At 38.6% G+C, this 15,597-nt stretch overlaps 1 protein-coding gene across 2 annotated transcripts in view; it reads left to right on the forward strand.

Annotated features, from left to right (window-relative positions):
- Positions 1-15,597, forward strand: part of SPTA1 (spectrin alpha, erythrocytic 1) — a 68,369-nt gene that overhangs the window by 41,194 nt on the left and 11,578 nt on the right. Inside the window, exons 32-42 of one of the 2 annotated variants that reach the window (XM_041003429.1) lie at positions 263-425; positions 687-818; positions 1,647-1,784; positions 1,969-2,073; positions 3,290-3,498; positions 4,603-4,723; positions 5,248-5,369; positions 6,372-6,504; positions 10,194-10,313; positions 11,060-11,222; positions 12,721-12,797. In XM_041003429.1, coding sequence (XP_040859363.1) covers positions 263-425; positions 687-818; positions 1,647-1,784; positions 1,969-2,073; positions 3,290-3,498; positions 4,603-4,723; positions 5,248-5,369; positions 6,372-6,504; positions 10,194-10,313; positions 11,060-11,222; positions 12,721-12,797 — 1,483 coding nt within the window. The remainder of the gene's footprint in view (positions 1-262; positions 426-686; positions 819-1,646; positions 1,785-1,968; positions 2,074-3,289; positions 3,499-4,602; positions 4,724-5,247; positions 5,370-6,371; positions 6,505-10,193; positions 10,314-11,059; positions 11,223-12,720; positions 12,798-15,597) is intronic. The other variant, XM_041003430.1, reaches the window with a different exon arrangement.

The raw sequence follows: 15,597 nt of genomic DNA on the forward strand, positions 1-15,597 counted from the left end.
GAAAGAGGCTCTGAGCTCTTGGCTTCAGCTTGGCTCAGCTCTGGCCATTGTGGCCATTTGGGGAGTGAATCAACGAATAGAAGATCTTCTTCTCTGTCTCTTCTCCTCTCTGTATATCTGACTTTCCAATAAAATAAACCTTTAAAAAAGAACAGACTGTGTAAGAGGAAAAGGGACACATTAGAAAAACAGGAGAATTCATTTGATTTCAGAGCCAGGGAATAGCATGGAGCACAGAAAGCAATTTGGCTCCCTCTTCCAGATGGAAATCTCTCAAGCAACAGTTGATGGTTGAGCGGACAAAACTTGGAGACTATGCTGACCTGAAACAATTCTACCATGATCTTGAGGAGCTTAAAGAATGGATCAGTGAGATGATGCCCATTGCATGTGACGAATCCTACAAAGACCCCACGAACATTCAGGCAAGTTGAAACAAGGAATTTACACAATGCCATCCTTTACAGCTTGCTTCTCAAGTGGTCATTCCATGAGACTGAATCTTCTTAGGAGGTTCCTGTGACTGCCCGTGAGGATTTCTGTCTCGTGGGGAACCCTCACAAGTCATCATGTTGGCTGTGGCAGAAAGAGTGCCCACGAACACCTGTTTTTTTTTTTTTTAAGATAATGTGTCTCAAATCACTTTCCTAAATGAGAAGGTAATTTTGTTTCTGTTTCTCCTGTAGAGGAAGTACCTAAAGCATCAAACCTTTGAGAATGAGGTCAATGGGCGAGCTGAGCAAGTGGAAGGAGTCATTAACCTGGGGAACTCGCTGATCGAACGAGGAGCATGTGATGGCAATGAAGACGCTGTGAAAGTAAGGCTTCTGCTGGACATGAGTTGTAGACTAACAGGGGAACAGGAGGAGGAGCCGCACTATGGTCTATAGTTGTCCTTCTGATGTTAAAGATGAAAGAAATCAGTTTCTCAGACTTTATCCTATCATACTCTGTACTGTACCTAGAAACTCCATGAAAACTATATCTTTTCATTTTTGTTTCACATTTCTCTATCCTCTTCATGCACACATTAAAAAAAAAAAAGATTTATTTATTTGTGTAAAAAGACAGAATCACAAAGGGAGGGAGGAAGTGACAAAGACCTTCCATCTGCTGAAAGGCTATGCCAAAGCAAGGAGCCAGGAGCTCTATCAAGATCTCCCACATGGGTGGCATGAATGTCATGGGTGGCACAAGTGGCATGGGTGGCATGAGTGGCATGGGTCACATGGGTGCATGAGCCATCTTCTGCCACTTTCCCAGGCACTTTATCTTGTGGCTGTATCAGAAGCAGATCAATTGTTAATCAAACTGGTGTTCATATAGCGTGCCTTCCAGCATATAGGCATAGCAGCCAGTGGTTTAACACACTGTACCACAATGCCAATCCTGAGCCCAGACTCTTTTAGCATATGTATATCAGTTCTTGAAATCAACTCAAGGCTTTTTATTCAACCTTTGTCTTTTCTCTAACATCTCCTGCTATTTTTCCAGATTGAGTGTAATTGCTTTGGATGTACGATGCTCAAGTTATTGAAAAATTTTGGCTTATTCCTGCCTCTAGTACCATTTTATATTATCCTGTCAAATAGTGGGATGACTCAGGTTCCTGAGACCATACTGAAATCCCGTATTTTCTGGATTAGGAACAACTGGAGGAGCTGGAAAAACAATGGGATCTCTTACTTGAGAGAACGCTGGACAAAGGGCAGAAGCTTGACGAGGCTAGTCGTCAGCAGAGGTTCAACACAGGCATTCGGGACTTTGAGTTCTGGCTGTCGGAGGTAATTGCACCTGAAAATGATAGAAGCATGGGGATTTAATGAATAATTATCAAGTAAATAAATTTACATCAGAGCACTTCCCTTGACAATTCTTGGGGGAAAGTTTCAGGAAGTAGATGGTAATCTTATTCTACGTAGAGCTATTCTCATCTGTAAGCCTTATGGTTTATCTCTCCCTTAACAGGCAGAGACGTTGCTTGCCATGAAAGATCAAGCCAGAGACTTGGCTTCAGCTGGAAATCTGCTCAAGAAGCATCAGCTATTAGAAACAGAGATGTTGGCTCGAGAGGTAAATGGTGCTGGGATCTCATGTCGCTGGGTGAAATGGAAACAGTTTTAATTCCTCCCTCCTGTCTTAGGATGTTATTTGAGACTGAAGCCTTGCAAATGTGACCTTAGTGTCCTAAACCTAAATTTTCAAATTTTGAGAATCAATGAGAAAGAGAGAGAGCACATTCACTCTTCATACCTTAAATGTCTACAAAATCCAGGGTTGTGCCAAGGCTGAGGAAAGAGAAAAGAGCTGGGACCTGAATCCAGCTCCCCAGCGTGGGTGGGAAGGACATACCTGCCTGAACCATCCTCTTTTACATCCCAAGGCCTGCACTGCTGGGAAACTAGGATGTGGAGCTGGATCTGAAAACAGATATCAGCATTTTAATGTGAGATGCAAACATCCTAACCGATGTCTTAAACACTAAGCACAATGCTCATCTTTCCAGCAATTATTATAACTAGATAATATCCATACTCTGTATATCCACTTTAACAATCACTGCTAAATTGTTTGGATATACATAGATTCTATGACACCAGAAAGAGGCTTCTAAAACTTGTCTTTTTATTGATACATGCATATAAATTCATCATATCCCAAAGCTAGAAACCTTGTGAATAATCCTATTTGCATCTTGTCATCAAACAAAAAAAATGGTTCTGTGTAGATACAGAAATACTGGAAAGAGTTAACTTTGTACAGGGAAGTATTGAGATTAGTTTTACTTGACAATATAAGTATACACAGAAAGAGCTAGAAGACAAATGTCCTATGGGCTTATATGTTCAGGATTGGGTTATAATGGGAAAAGACACAGAGGATCCTAGGTATATCCTGGCCTAAGAGTGTGACTAACAAATTATTTCTTATAAAATATTCTAATCAGTTAATCAATATATGATTGTGAAGGAAGACAGATCCCTAAGAGCACAAGTGACTGCTCATGCAAATCTTTACTAAACCTATTAACAAAATAGAATACATCTATTCTTTTTTCATTTTCTTTCTTAAATACAAAATTCCCAACTGATCTATCTTCAAATTTATTGACACTTTGTTCTATCAACTTAATGTGTTGTCTGGCAAATTAATACATTTCTCAAATTCATTATTTTTAAAAACAATCTACTTGATCTTGTTGTTTTAAAAGGAGCCAGCAGGGGTTATCATCTGGGCTCTGTGCAGTAACCATACCCTGCTATTCACTGAGCACACTTGGACTTTTCAGGCCGCACTCAAGGACCTGAATAATTTGGCTCAAGAGCTGCTGTCTAGTGGGACTTTCAATGTGGAACAAATTGTGGAGAAAATGGAAAACGTCAATGAGCGCTTCAATAATGTCCAGAGCTTGGCAACGGCACATCATGAGAAGCTGAAAGAAACCTTCGCCTTGTTCCAGTTCTTCCAGGATCTTGACGATGAGGAATCCTGGATACAGTGGGTATCACTAACTCACAATGTACACATTACCAAAATAGTACTTTGATAATCCGCTAAGCATCCTTCAATGTACGTGGAAATGACACATGTACTACTAGAAATTTTTGATTCAGCCTCAATGTGGGTTTCTGTTTTTCCCAATTCCCCAACTAGATTTAACAGGTGACAAAGGTAGAGTAGTAGAGAGCAGAAGTCTCACACATTTCTAGTACATACTTCATGGGATGTGTAATGCTCACAGAAATATCAGGACATTTTTAGCTTTGCCAGCTGACCAATCATTGTCATCTTCTTCCAATACCCAACTTATCTTCTGTGACATCAAACTAGACACCCTAAAGATTATGTTATGTAATATTCACCTTGGTTGCATTGCTAATCCAATTTCTGCTGTAAAATAGATGAAAAAAAAATCTTAGCAAAGTTCCTTGGTTTACTTCGTATTTAACTGGTTTTATCATGCATTTCTTCTGCACATATGCTGATTCTTAGGAGTAATGAATGAATAATCGGAAGCAGAATGCTAAGGGGAATGAATAGGACATACGGAGAAGCTTTATAGAAGCTATGATCTTGATGATTTTGTTTCTGTCATGTTTATGCTTCTCAGTGATTTTCAAATATTTTTTCTTAGATTCATACCAAGAACTATGATTTTTACAATAGCAGCTGTTTGTATCACTTCTGGCTAACTTTATTATTTATATTAATAGAAATAACAAAATATTTGAAGCTCATATACATTTTTTGAAAAGACTCATTAGTATATGTTCCTGGACAAAGTAAAGATACACAGGTAGACAGACAAAGGAAGTACTGGAAATGCTGCATTAGCAGTGCATATGCTGGGGAACAGTATGTTATTCTAATTTTTATTGGCATAAATTAGAAGATTTTGCTGAAATAGCTGCCACTAATTATTATTTTTAGGGGGTGGAATGTTGACACCTGGGTGTTGCAGGACTCATCATCACTCCCATTTCTTTCTCTCGCCCTCCCTCTTTCTATTTCTTTCTTCCTTGTCTCTCAGAAAAGCCCCTTGTTCCAGGATGATCTCACATGTCTAAACTTCAGAGTTTTCATTTTCTTCCTTGATCTCAGGGAGAAGTTAGTACGAGTGAGCTCGCAGGACTATGGAAGAGATCTGCAAGGTGTTCAGAACTTACTGAAGAAGCATAGACGCCTAGAGGGAGAGCTAGTGGCACACGAACCTGCCATACAGGTAGGACAAGAACATTATACCTAAACAGATGTAAATGATCTAATAGTGGTATCTTAAGATATGGTTAAATATGATAGTGACGCAAAATGTAAAAATAGTATGTTGCAGTCATAGTAAATTACAGATCCTATGCATTCATTTCCCACCCACTTTGATCTCCTGTGACTGTTAACAGTTTCGGACAGGAACCCATGCTTTTCCCTGTTAGGAGCAGCTGTAACACTGATGCACACTTACTGACAATTAACACTCAGGATGGAATATCTGAGAAAGCTGCTCTTGAATCTTAGGACAAGGACTTGGCAACAGGTTTGCTTAACACAAATGCTGATTTTGTCAGTATACCTGGGGGAATTGAGAATGCCAGACATTAGCAGATATTCTTCGTACTCAGGACAATTCCAAGTCCTATAGAAATTGTAAGTGATCTACAGGGTAAGAAAGACTAGATCCTTTGCTAGGGACCTAGGGATAAATGGGGAGAGAAGTGTGATAAGGAGACATCAAGTGGCTATATTCCTCAGAATGTACTGACTATGGCAGAAGAACTGGGAGATAAGGCTGCCGTGGGACGGGAGGAGATCCAGGAGCGGTTGGCACAGTTTGTTCAACATTGGGAGGAGCTTCAAGAGTTGGCCAAGGCTCGGTGAGTTGGAATTGAAAGCAAATTGCATTGTGGGGTTTTACCCTGGTTTTACTCCAGTTTTAGGAGGTTGCTCTAGCGTCTGTTCAGCTTTATTGGTTCTCTCCAGCAAGTCCCATGCTAAGTGCCTGTCTTCCGAATCTGCCCAGAATGCAGTGATCATTTTGTCTGTCCTAAATAGACCTCATTTTCCGCACTTACATATACTTGTTTTTAGTGTTTTCTACATGAATAATCTTTTTTTTAAATAAGATATATCATATGACTAATTCATTTTTTAAAGAGTTTATTTATTTGGTAAAATTTTCATTTGAAAGGCAGTTACAGAGAGAAGAAGAGACAGAGTAAGAGAGAAAAGATACCTTCCATACTCTGGTGTACTACCTAAGTGGCCACAGTGACTGGAGCTGGACCAACAAGAAGCCAAGAGCCAAAGGCTTCCTAAGGGTCTCTGATTTTGGTCAGATCCATGATGCAGGGGTCAAATTACTCCCTCCATACTGTGATGCAAATTCTTGCTAATAATGTTTACTGTAGGGGTAGAAGGTGATGGCTTAAAAACTGTCAGCCATCTGGTAGACCCAGATGGAGTTTCTGGTGCCTGTTTTGAACTTGGCTGAGCCCCTGTTCCTAAGGGCTTTTGGACATTATACTAGTCAATAGATCTCTGTTTCAGCCTCTTTCTCTGCCTGACTGAATTTAAAAATAAATTAAAAATGACCATTTATTTTAAAAATTCAAAGTGGAAAATGTAGAGAGATGCAGAACTACCCAAAGATTTACAACCCAGAATCCAGAGATTGAATTTTAGGCTCTTGGTTTCATTCTGGTTCAATGATAGCTGTTGTGGGCATTTACAGAATGTTCCCGAGGCATGTATCAGATTGTACTCTGCCCTGGTGTGAGAGTGAGCTGGCCCACTTTGTTGGGATGGTGCCATAGAGCTAGACAGCTTAACTTACCTGTTGCTTCTGATCCTTATTGTGGTTCACCACCTGGTGACAGTGGGATTCAGTTGGAGGAGTCCCTAAGATATTTGCAATTCATGGAGAATGCAGAAGAAGAAGAAGCTTGGATTAGCGAAAAGGAAGCTATGGTGGCCCGAGGAGATTCTGGAGACACACTGGCTGCTACTCAGGTGAGGAAAAGAAGCCTGGATCAGGTTTCTTCTCTTTCATTTGTATCTTTCCACAAATAGTGTTTTCCTATCTACAGTTATAACCTGACCCCTGATTGGAGGAGAAGGAACTAGTGTTGCCATTTGTAAATATGAAAACAAAATCAAGATGCAAACCTGACTTGCCCAAAGTCATGTAGACGATCATATTTGAAGGCATAACTCAAATTTTAATCACATCATCTATGTTCTGTGAATCAAAGACATGTGATTAAAGGTCTTTCCATACAGGTTAGATTCTTCATGGGTTATAGTGTTCTGTAATTCCCTCAATATCTGATATTATAGTGACATGGAAAATACGTCTTGAGAGATGCAATAGTTCCTTATACACATATTTTGCAGATTAATTCCTTATGAGAAACAATTTATATAAACTGTCATTCTAAAGTTTGCCTTTTGTCTTTGTTGCAGAGAGCTTTTAATGTTGTATAGAGTCCCACCCATTTGTTACTGGATTCGTTACCTGTGCTGCTTCTTGTGTAATATCCATGCAATCATTGCCAAGTCCAATATCATGAAGCTTTTATCTTACATTTTCTTTCAGGAGTTTGGCTGTTTCAGGTCTTACATTTAGACTCTTAATTCATTTTGAGTTATTTGGGGGCATGATATAAGAAATGGTTCAGTTTCATTCTTTTAAACCTGGAATTCAGTTTTCCTTGTGATTTTGTTCGAGATAAATGTGTCAACACTGTCAAACATTAATTGATGAACAATGTGTGGCTTTATCTCTAGGCTGTATAATCTGTTATGCTAGCCTGTATCTGGCTTTATGTAAACACCATGCTGTTTTGATTACTGAAACCTTGTCTTTATTTTCAAACCAGGAAGAGTGGTCCTTCTAGCGTTGTTCTTGTTTTTCAAGATTGTTTACATTATGTGTGCTCTTTTCTAGTTCCACATGAATTTTTAAATTATTTTTTCTGTGTCTGTAAAACTTTACTAAACAGTCTATCAAATAGGTAGGCCATTTTGAAAGTAACAATGCTTTAAAAATATTGCCTACCATGCCATGAGCATGGTATGTCCAATTTTTTTAACGTCTTTAATTCTTCTGTATTGTTTGGCTTAGTGTATAAATGTTTTCACCTTCTTGGCTAAATTTATTTTTAAGTTTTTTATTCATTGTGGTGTAAGTGTAAAATAGATTATTATAACTTTGTTTATTTTTCAAGTTGTTCATTGGTAGTATATTGAAATTCAGCTGATTTCATTTTAAAAAATTAATATAAAAAGAGATTTTGTGCAATCCATAGGTAACAATTCCTTGCAGAACCGTTCCTGTATGAAGTATGAAGACCATACTTCCCTCATACCCCTGCTCTTCCTCAGCTCATTTCTATATGCTGAATTTTTTATTCTGCAATTTTGTTGACTAGTTTGTTCTGTGACTTTTTTTAAAATGGAGTCGAGTTTTCTCTATGTAAAATCATGTGATTTGTAAGCAGAGCTCTTGACTTTTTCTTTCTAAGATGCCTTTTGTTTCTGTTTTGTTAACTGCTCTGGGTAGGACTTTTGATACTATACTGACTGTAAGTGGAAAGAGTGGCTTTCTATTTGCATTTTCCTGATCTTAGAGGAAAAGTGTTCAGTTTTTATGTATGGCGTATGATGTAATTGCGGGCATTTCACATACAGATTATTAGGGTTAGGGCTTAGGGTTAGGGTCATGCTGAGGCACTATCTGTCTATTACTAGCTTGCTGAGGTTTTTTATGATGAAAAGATACTAAATTTTATCAAATATTTTGTGCATTATTGTACAGTTCATATTTTTGTTTCATTCTGTCATTGTGGCAAATTGTATTTATTGGTTTGCATATGTACAACTGTCCCTTGCATCACACTTGCTCTTTTAATTGCTTCTGACTTTTGTATTTGTAATAATCAAGGATATTAGCATGCATTTCTGTTTTCTTGTGATGTTTGTGTCTGCTTGAGATATAAGGATAATGCTGACCTCATAAAAGGTGCATGGAAATTTTTTCTTCTTTCTACTTTTGAAAGAGTTTGAGATTGACATGAATCCATGTGATATAGGCTATTATTTTTTCAGATACTTTTAAAAAATTCTGATGCAGTCTCTATGCTACCTGTGGGTTTATTTGGCTTGCTTTCTTTTAAAAATAATTTGTGTTTGCTGCATGTCCTCTATTTCTCCTAGGCTATCCAATTCATTAATATATAATTATTCATCGCAGTTTCTTGTGATTCTTTTGCTTCTGACACATGAGTTCTAATGCTTCTTTCATTTGTTAGAATTCATTATTTGAGAATTAATTATTTAGAAACAAGGGATGAAGATGTTAAAGGGACTTTATTTCATATAGAATATATATATAAACTAATTCAAAGTGCATTGTAATAAATTGAATTAGTTTCCCAAACTATATTTACTGTTGCTGCAAAAGATCAAATATCATGTAATTATAAACGGGATAGTTTATCTTGTGTTAAATACCTTACTTTAATTCCTAAGAACAAAAAGTATTAATTCATAAGAATATAATATGTAATGCTTAGAATTGTATCCATGAACATTATTAAATCTGTTAAAAACCAATCAAAAATTAAAACATCAAATCATTTAAAAATTCTGAAGAACACCAAGTATTCTTTTCTTTTAAACATTTTTTCTACTTTTTAAAAAGATTTATTTACTTATTAGAAACTCACAGTTATAGAAAGAGAAGAACAAACAAAGAGATCTTTTATCTGATTCATTCTTGAGGCCACAGTAGCTAGGGTTGGGCCAGTCTGAAGTCAGGAGCCAGGAGTTTCACCCAGTCTCTCACCTGAGTGGCAGGAGGTCAGGTGTTTGGGGCATCTTGTGCTGTTCGTTTCAGATGATTAGTAGGGAGTTAGAGCTGTAGTGGGGCAGCTGAAACAGGATCCAGTGTCCATAAAGCCATTGGTGTCACAGGCAGCAGCTTAAGGTACCACGCTGCAAAAATGAGCTCTTGGGTAATGATTTTGAAAGGTGTTTGACTCACTAATGTTTCTTTTGCCTGAGTTGTTCGATTGTGTAGAAAGTAAAAGTAGGGTACCTTTTGACCAAAAGGGAGTAAAAGCTCCGTCGGTGGTATTGATGAAAGCTGATATAGAGGTGTCATAGGAAAATAACATCACAAGATTGAGAAGTTGTGACCTTCACTGCCATTCTCATTTCTCTTCCAATTCCACCTGCTATGAAGATATCATGCTTCCAAAAACCAATGAATAACAGAGAGAATATGAATGAATGTTCAAAGACCACTCTCTGTTTTCTTTATCTGCACCTCTACCTCAGTTCTTCCTGAGGGATGTTCTTGACGTCTGTTTGCTAAAACTTAACCAGTCTAAATATGGAGGAATCATCTTGATGAGTCCTCATTTCAAAATTTGACAAAAGCTAAGGTCACAGCAGTTTGAAAGTGTCATTTGTACTCCTTTTACTCTACCTTGCCTCCCTGGTCCCTCCCCTCCCCCTGCCGGGTTAAATGGGTTCTTTCGTTACTGAAAAGATTGGGGAAGGATATTCAGTGACCACTGCCCTGGTTTGCCAACATAGCTGAATCAACCCCAGTAATGAACATCAGTGAACCTGGATATGAGAGTGGTTAGATTTCCCAGGCTCAGATGTTGATTCTTCTTGATTCTTTCATGCAGAGCTTGCTAAAGAAACATGACACTTTGGATAACGACTTTGCCATCCATGAGACACGAGTGCAAGAAGTGTGTGCACAAGGAGAAGACATCCTGAGTAAGGTAAACTTTCTGAGATTCCAAGTCTGACTGTGAGTGTTGAACTGGGATTGGTCCAACTTGGAGCATCATGAGCACTCTTAATCCCAAACTGCCTGTTTTATGGAATTTATTTTTTAATGGAACTTACTATTTTCTGGAAATTATTTTTCAGGATTTTACAAATGTGTGTTGCATCTTTCTTTAAATCAGTCATTCATTCATTTGCATTTTTATGCACAAGTTGATGCTTATAAATATTGTCTTACTACCTTTAGCCACAGAATACTATCTAGATATGAAGAAATTTCTCTAACCCTCTATGGAAGCAAAGGACACTGAAGCTGCTGCATAACTCAAGGATAATTCTTCTGTTAAATGCTGATTCTTCATCTTTTTCTTTTTTTTTTTTTACAAAGTCTCTTTGATTGAAGTGTTGTTGAAGACTCCTAAACCAAAGGAAAGCCATGTTTTTTAGAATCATGCAGACTTACAGATCAACAAAACAAGGTTCCCAAATGCTGGACTGGAAATAAACTTCTGGGGCATGAATGAGTAGTAGAATACATTTGACCTACAGACTACATATATGTGTGTGTATTATATATACACATATATATTCATTATATATTATACATATCCACACATAATGGATTATTTAGGTTACATACACACATATATACATACTGAGGGAGGGAGGGTTTTAATGACGTCAAAGCATTTGCATTTCTTGCCTTAGACAGTGGTGAGTATGCGTCTTCTCTCCATCTCCCCTCACCTTGTTGCTACAGGAAGAAAGTCTGAATAAAGAGAAGATTTCTGCCAAGATAGTGGCTTTGGAGGAAAAGACTCCTTCTCTGGCCAAAGCCATAGCTACTTGGAAGTCACAATTGGAAGATGATTATGCCTTTCAGCATTTTAACTGGAAAGCCGACGTAGCAGAATCCTGGATAGGTATGATGGTTGGGAACAGGGTCCCTTGGGCTGAAGAGTTCCTAATAGAGTCGAGCATTGGGGACACCTATACCCCTTAACAGAGTGCTAGATTCAAGTCCCAGTATTACTCCTGATCCCGGCTTGTACTGCTTGACACTCTGGGAAGCAGCAAGTGATGACCTGAATCCTTGGGTCCCTGCCGTCCACGTGGGACACCTGCATGGGCTTCCAGGCTCTTGGTGTTGCCCTGACCACTGCCGAAATTTGATGAGTGAGCCCATGAGTGAAAGATCTTCTCTGTCCCATTTTCCTCTCTTTTCATAGCTCTCTTTACTTCTCCATCATCCTCTCTGCCTCTCTCAAGTAAATAAAGTACAAACCCGAAACATAGAAATGAAAGTGGATCTTAACTGCTCTCTCTTATAGGATAGTCTCTGGAGCTCGTTTACACCATGGAAAACAAATGTTCGCTTTATCACTAGGTCTTATCCTTTTTGAACACATGTGACCACACACTTAGAGATAACTAAATGTTTTGTGATAACAAAACATTTTAAGAAATAAACTAGATTTGACTTATTTACAATATATGCATAGCATATATTTCATGAGACATTCAAAAATTGTTAGTTCCAGCCCTGTATTAGTCAATTCGTAGTACGGAATCCTGAGAAGGCTCAGTGTTCCCCACTGCTACCATATTCCAGTGAATCCCGTAATTACACCTTGAATCCTTTCTTGTTTTTTTTTTTTTAAGATTTATTTACTTTTATTGGAAAGTCAGATATACAGAAAGGAGGAGAGACAGAGAGGAAGATCTTCCATCCATTGATTCACTCCCTAAGTGACCTCAATGGCCCGGGGCTGAACCAATCTGTTTTATTATTACTTTTAAAGATTTATTTATTTTTATTATAAAGGCAAATATACGGAGAAGAGGAGAGACAGAAAGAAAGATGTTCATCTGATGGTTCACTCCCCAAGTGGCTGCAACGGCTGGAGCTGAGCCAATCTGAAGCCAGGAGCCAGGAGCTTCTTCTGGGTCTCCCACATGGGTGCAGGGTCCCAAGGCTTTGGACAGTCCTTTACTGCTTTCCCAGGCCACAAACAGGAAGCTTTTGGGCTTCCAGGATAAGAACCAGTGCCTGTCTGGTATCTGGGCACTTTTAAGGCCACGACTTTAGCTCCTAGGCTATTGTGCCAGACTCAGTTGAGCCAATCTGCAGCAAAGAGCAGAGAACCTCCTCTGAGTCTCCCATTCTGGTGCAGGGTCCCAAGGCTTTGGGCTGTTCTCGAGTACTTTCCTGGCCACAAGCAGGGAGCTGGATGGGAAGCAGGGCCTCCGGGATTAGAACCGGCGCCCATATGGGATCCCGGTGTATGCAAGGCGAGGACTTTAGCCACTATGCTACTGTGCCAGGCTGTCTTGTTTTCTTGTATAAATATTCCTGTTCTCGTTATCAGTACTTGTATAAAACCAGCTATTTTTCCCTTATTGGTTGTCTCTGCTTTTCAGCTGATAAGGAAGCCATCCTGAGGACCGAAGGCAATGGTACGGACCTCTTGGCTCTCTTCACTCTCCTTGCCAAGCAGGTAAGGGCAGGAAGCAAGGATGACTAGGTCAAAAAGGCCTGAAATGCACATCATGCAGAGCCGCAGTCCCCGAGATTATCTATTTACTATTCATATGACTTATTTTTTTTTGTCTTCTCACTTGTAATATTATTCCAATGAACGTTCCTGATATTGACAATGAGCCAATTTTTCACCTCAGTTTTCTTGATGCTGTGTGTACCATCTTGTTAGAAAAATAAATTGTAGCTTTTGAATTTTCCTCTTTATTTGTATATTCTTATCAACTTGTTTTTATAGATTAATAAAAATGATTATTTTTACATTATTTTAGGCTTTTATTATCTTTTGACAGATATGGGATGATTTTTAAATACAATTCTAAGAATGTCCCCCAGTTTTTTCTTCTTCTTTTCTTTTCTGCCTGAATTTGAGGTAATATTTTAAATTTACACTATAGTATAGAAAGCTTCATATTTCATGCAATGGGAAGTTTAAGAAGCACAAAGCAAAGAGGCCTAGTTTTATGAGAATATTGACAATTGGTATAAACAATAGTGGAATGGAAAAGTAGTCATTTTATTGCAATAGAACTTAATGAAGATTTTTTTAAAAATTGACATGGATTAATGATCAAAATTGTAGTCACTCTTTCTTTGTAATTTTGGCTTATATAACACAGTTTCCCTCGAAGAAAAGCTGTAGCAACATCTCACAAAATTCACATTATTTTAAAAATTGTTCCTTTGGAAGTTTCTCTCATTTGTAATTCTTATTTTGAACTATTGATTATTTGGTATTGTACTATTTAGTATCCAAATATATTGAAATTAAACTAGACACATTTATATCTACTTTAAACTCATATATATTCACTTATTTTATATAGAGAGTTGCATTTATTTATTTATTTACTTGACCAAGTTACAGAGAGAGGGAGAGGCAGAAAAAGAGGTCTTTCACCCACTGGTTCATTCTCCAAACCTGGGAGCCAGGACTGTGCCCCTAGACCCCATCATGGGTGCAGGGTCCTAACACTGTGGACCATCCTCTGCTGCTTTCCCAGGCCTGTATCAGGGTGCTGGATTGGAAGTGGAGCAGCCAGGACTTGAAGTGGTTCCCTTTGGGGATGTCAGAACCTGAGGTGGATGATTGCCCACTACACTGACCCCAATCCCACTATCATTTAAAAGCATGCTTTATATTATGTCAGAAATTTGATTTATATCTTGCAAGTGGTCTTTTTTTAGTGAATATTCTACATGTATTTGACAATAATATGTATTTACAGTAGTTTATATAATCAATTGTGATTATTAATTATGCTCTTTTTATACTTCATTATGGGGCTAGATGAAAGGCTGTGCTGCCATTTCAATCTGACAAGTGTCTCATCTGTCCGAGTAGATTTTGATATCCCTTTCCCACTTCAAAAGATCCAGGAACAACGAGATTTGAACAATTGGATCCAATTGGGGGATTCTCTTTGAAACTGAATGAATAAACCATACTAAAAAAATCATCTTAATGAATTGACACTTTTAAATGTGTCTCTCTTTAATTACTTTATCATGTAAACTTTATTTTCTTTTAATGTTTGAGAGGTGTTTTTATTTCTATCATTGTTAAATGTTATGCTCATTTAAATGGCAGAGGCACAAGGAGAGGGAGAGGCAGGGAGAGGGATCTTCTACAAACTAGCTCACGCCCCCTGTACCACAATGGCTGGAGCTGAGCCAATCAGGGCCAGGAGATATCCCTGGACCTTAATTAAGGCTGCCAGGACCGGATGACCTGAGCCACTCTCCATTGCTTTCCATGGCCACAGCCATAGAACTGGATTGCAGTTGGAACACTCAGGAATGAACCACAGCTGATTTGGGATGCTGGAGCCACAGGCTGCCAGAGCACGGCCCCTTGACATTTTTTTTCTGTTGATGTTTAAGTGTTTTTCATTATAATCTCATGGCTGAGCATCGGTTATTTGCCTGTCTTATTGGAGAAGTAAGCACATTTACATTTAAATGAACTCATAAATTTTCGTTTAAAGTTTTAATTTAATACTTCTTTCAAAATCCTCTTTTTACTCAGAGATTGAAATAATTCAAGCCATGGTTATTAGGTTTATTGTTTGTATATCATCCCACGTTTAAAGTCTTGAGAATTTTGGTTAAAACCCCTGTAACCAAGGCTGCTCCTCCTGGTTGGGAGTTAAGGTCAACACGGACATTTCAAGTTACACGTTAAAGGTTTTGCTGTTGCTTATGGTATGCTCTTGAGACTTATGTTCTTTGTTTTTAAAGATTTAATTACTTTTATTGGAAAGTCAGGTGTGCAAAGAGGAGGAGAGATAGAGAGGAAGATCTTTCGCCAATGATTCGCTCCCCCAAGTGACCACAATGGCTGGAGCTGAGCTGATCTGAAGCCAGGATTCTCTTCTGGGTCTCCCATGCAGGTTGCAGGGTCCCAAGGCATTGGGCTGTCCTCAAGTGCTTTCCCAGGCCACAGGCAGGGAGCTGGATGGGAAGCAGGGCTGCTGGGATTAGAACCGGCTTCATATGGGATTCTGGCACATGCACAGGGAGGGCTGCAGCCACTAGGCAACCGCTCTGTGCCCAAGACTTGTATTCTGTAGGATCTAGTAATCTACTGTGTTTGAGAAGAGAATACAAATGAAAATTGAACCTGATTTCTTGCATTTTCCTTTTCATGACAGCTCATATTCTGATGGTACCATATTCCAGAATGTCCACTTTTGTTCTTTTATTTGAAGGGGACTGTCAGAAGCTCTGGGAAAGGTTTTCTCTTCAGCCTGCTTCCC

The sequence above is a fragment of the Ochotona curzoniae genome, unplaced genomic scaffold (genome assembly GCF_017591425.1).
Source record: "Ochotona curzoniae isolate NIBS_2020 unplaced genomic scaffold, NIBS_Ocur_1.0 scaffold_2683, whole genome shotgun sequence".
Classification (NCBI taxonomy): Eukaryota; Metazoa; Chordata; class Mammalia; order Lagomorpha; family Ochotonidae; genus Ochotona; species Ochotona curzoniae.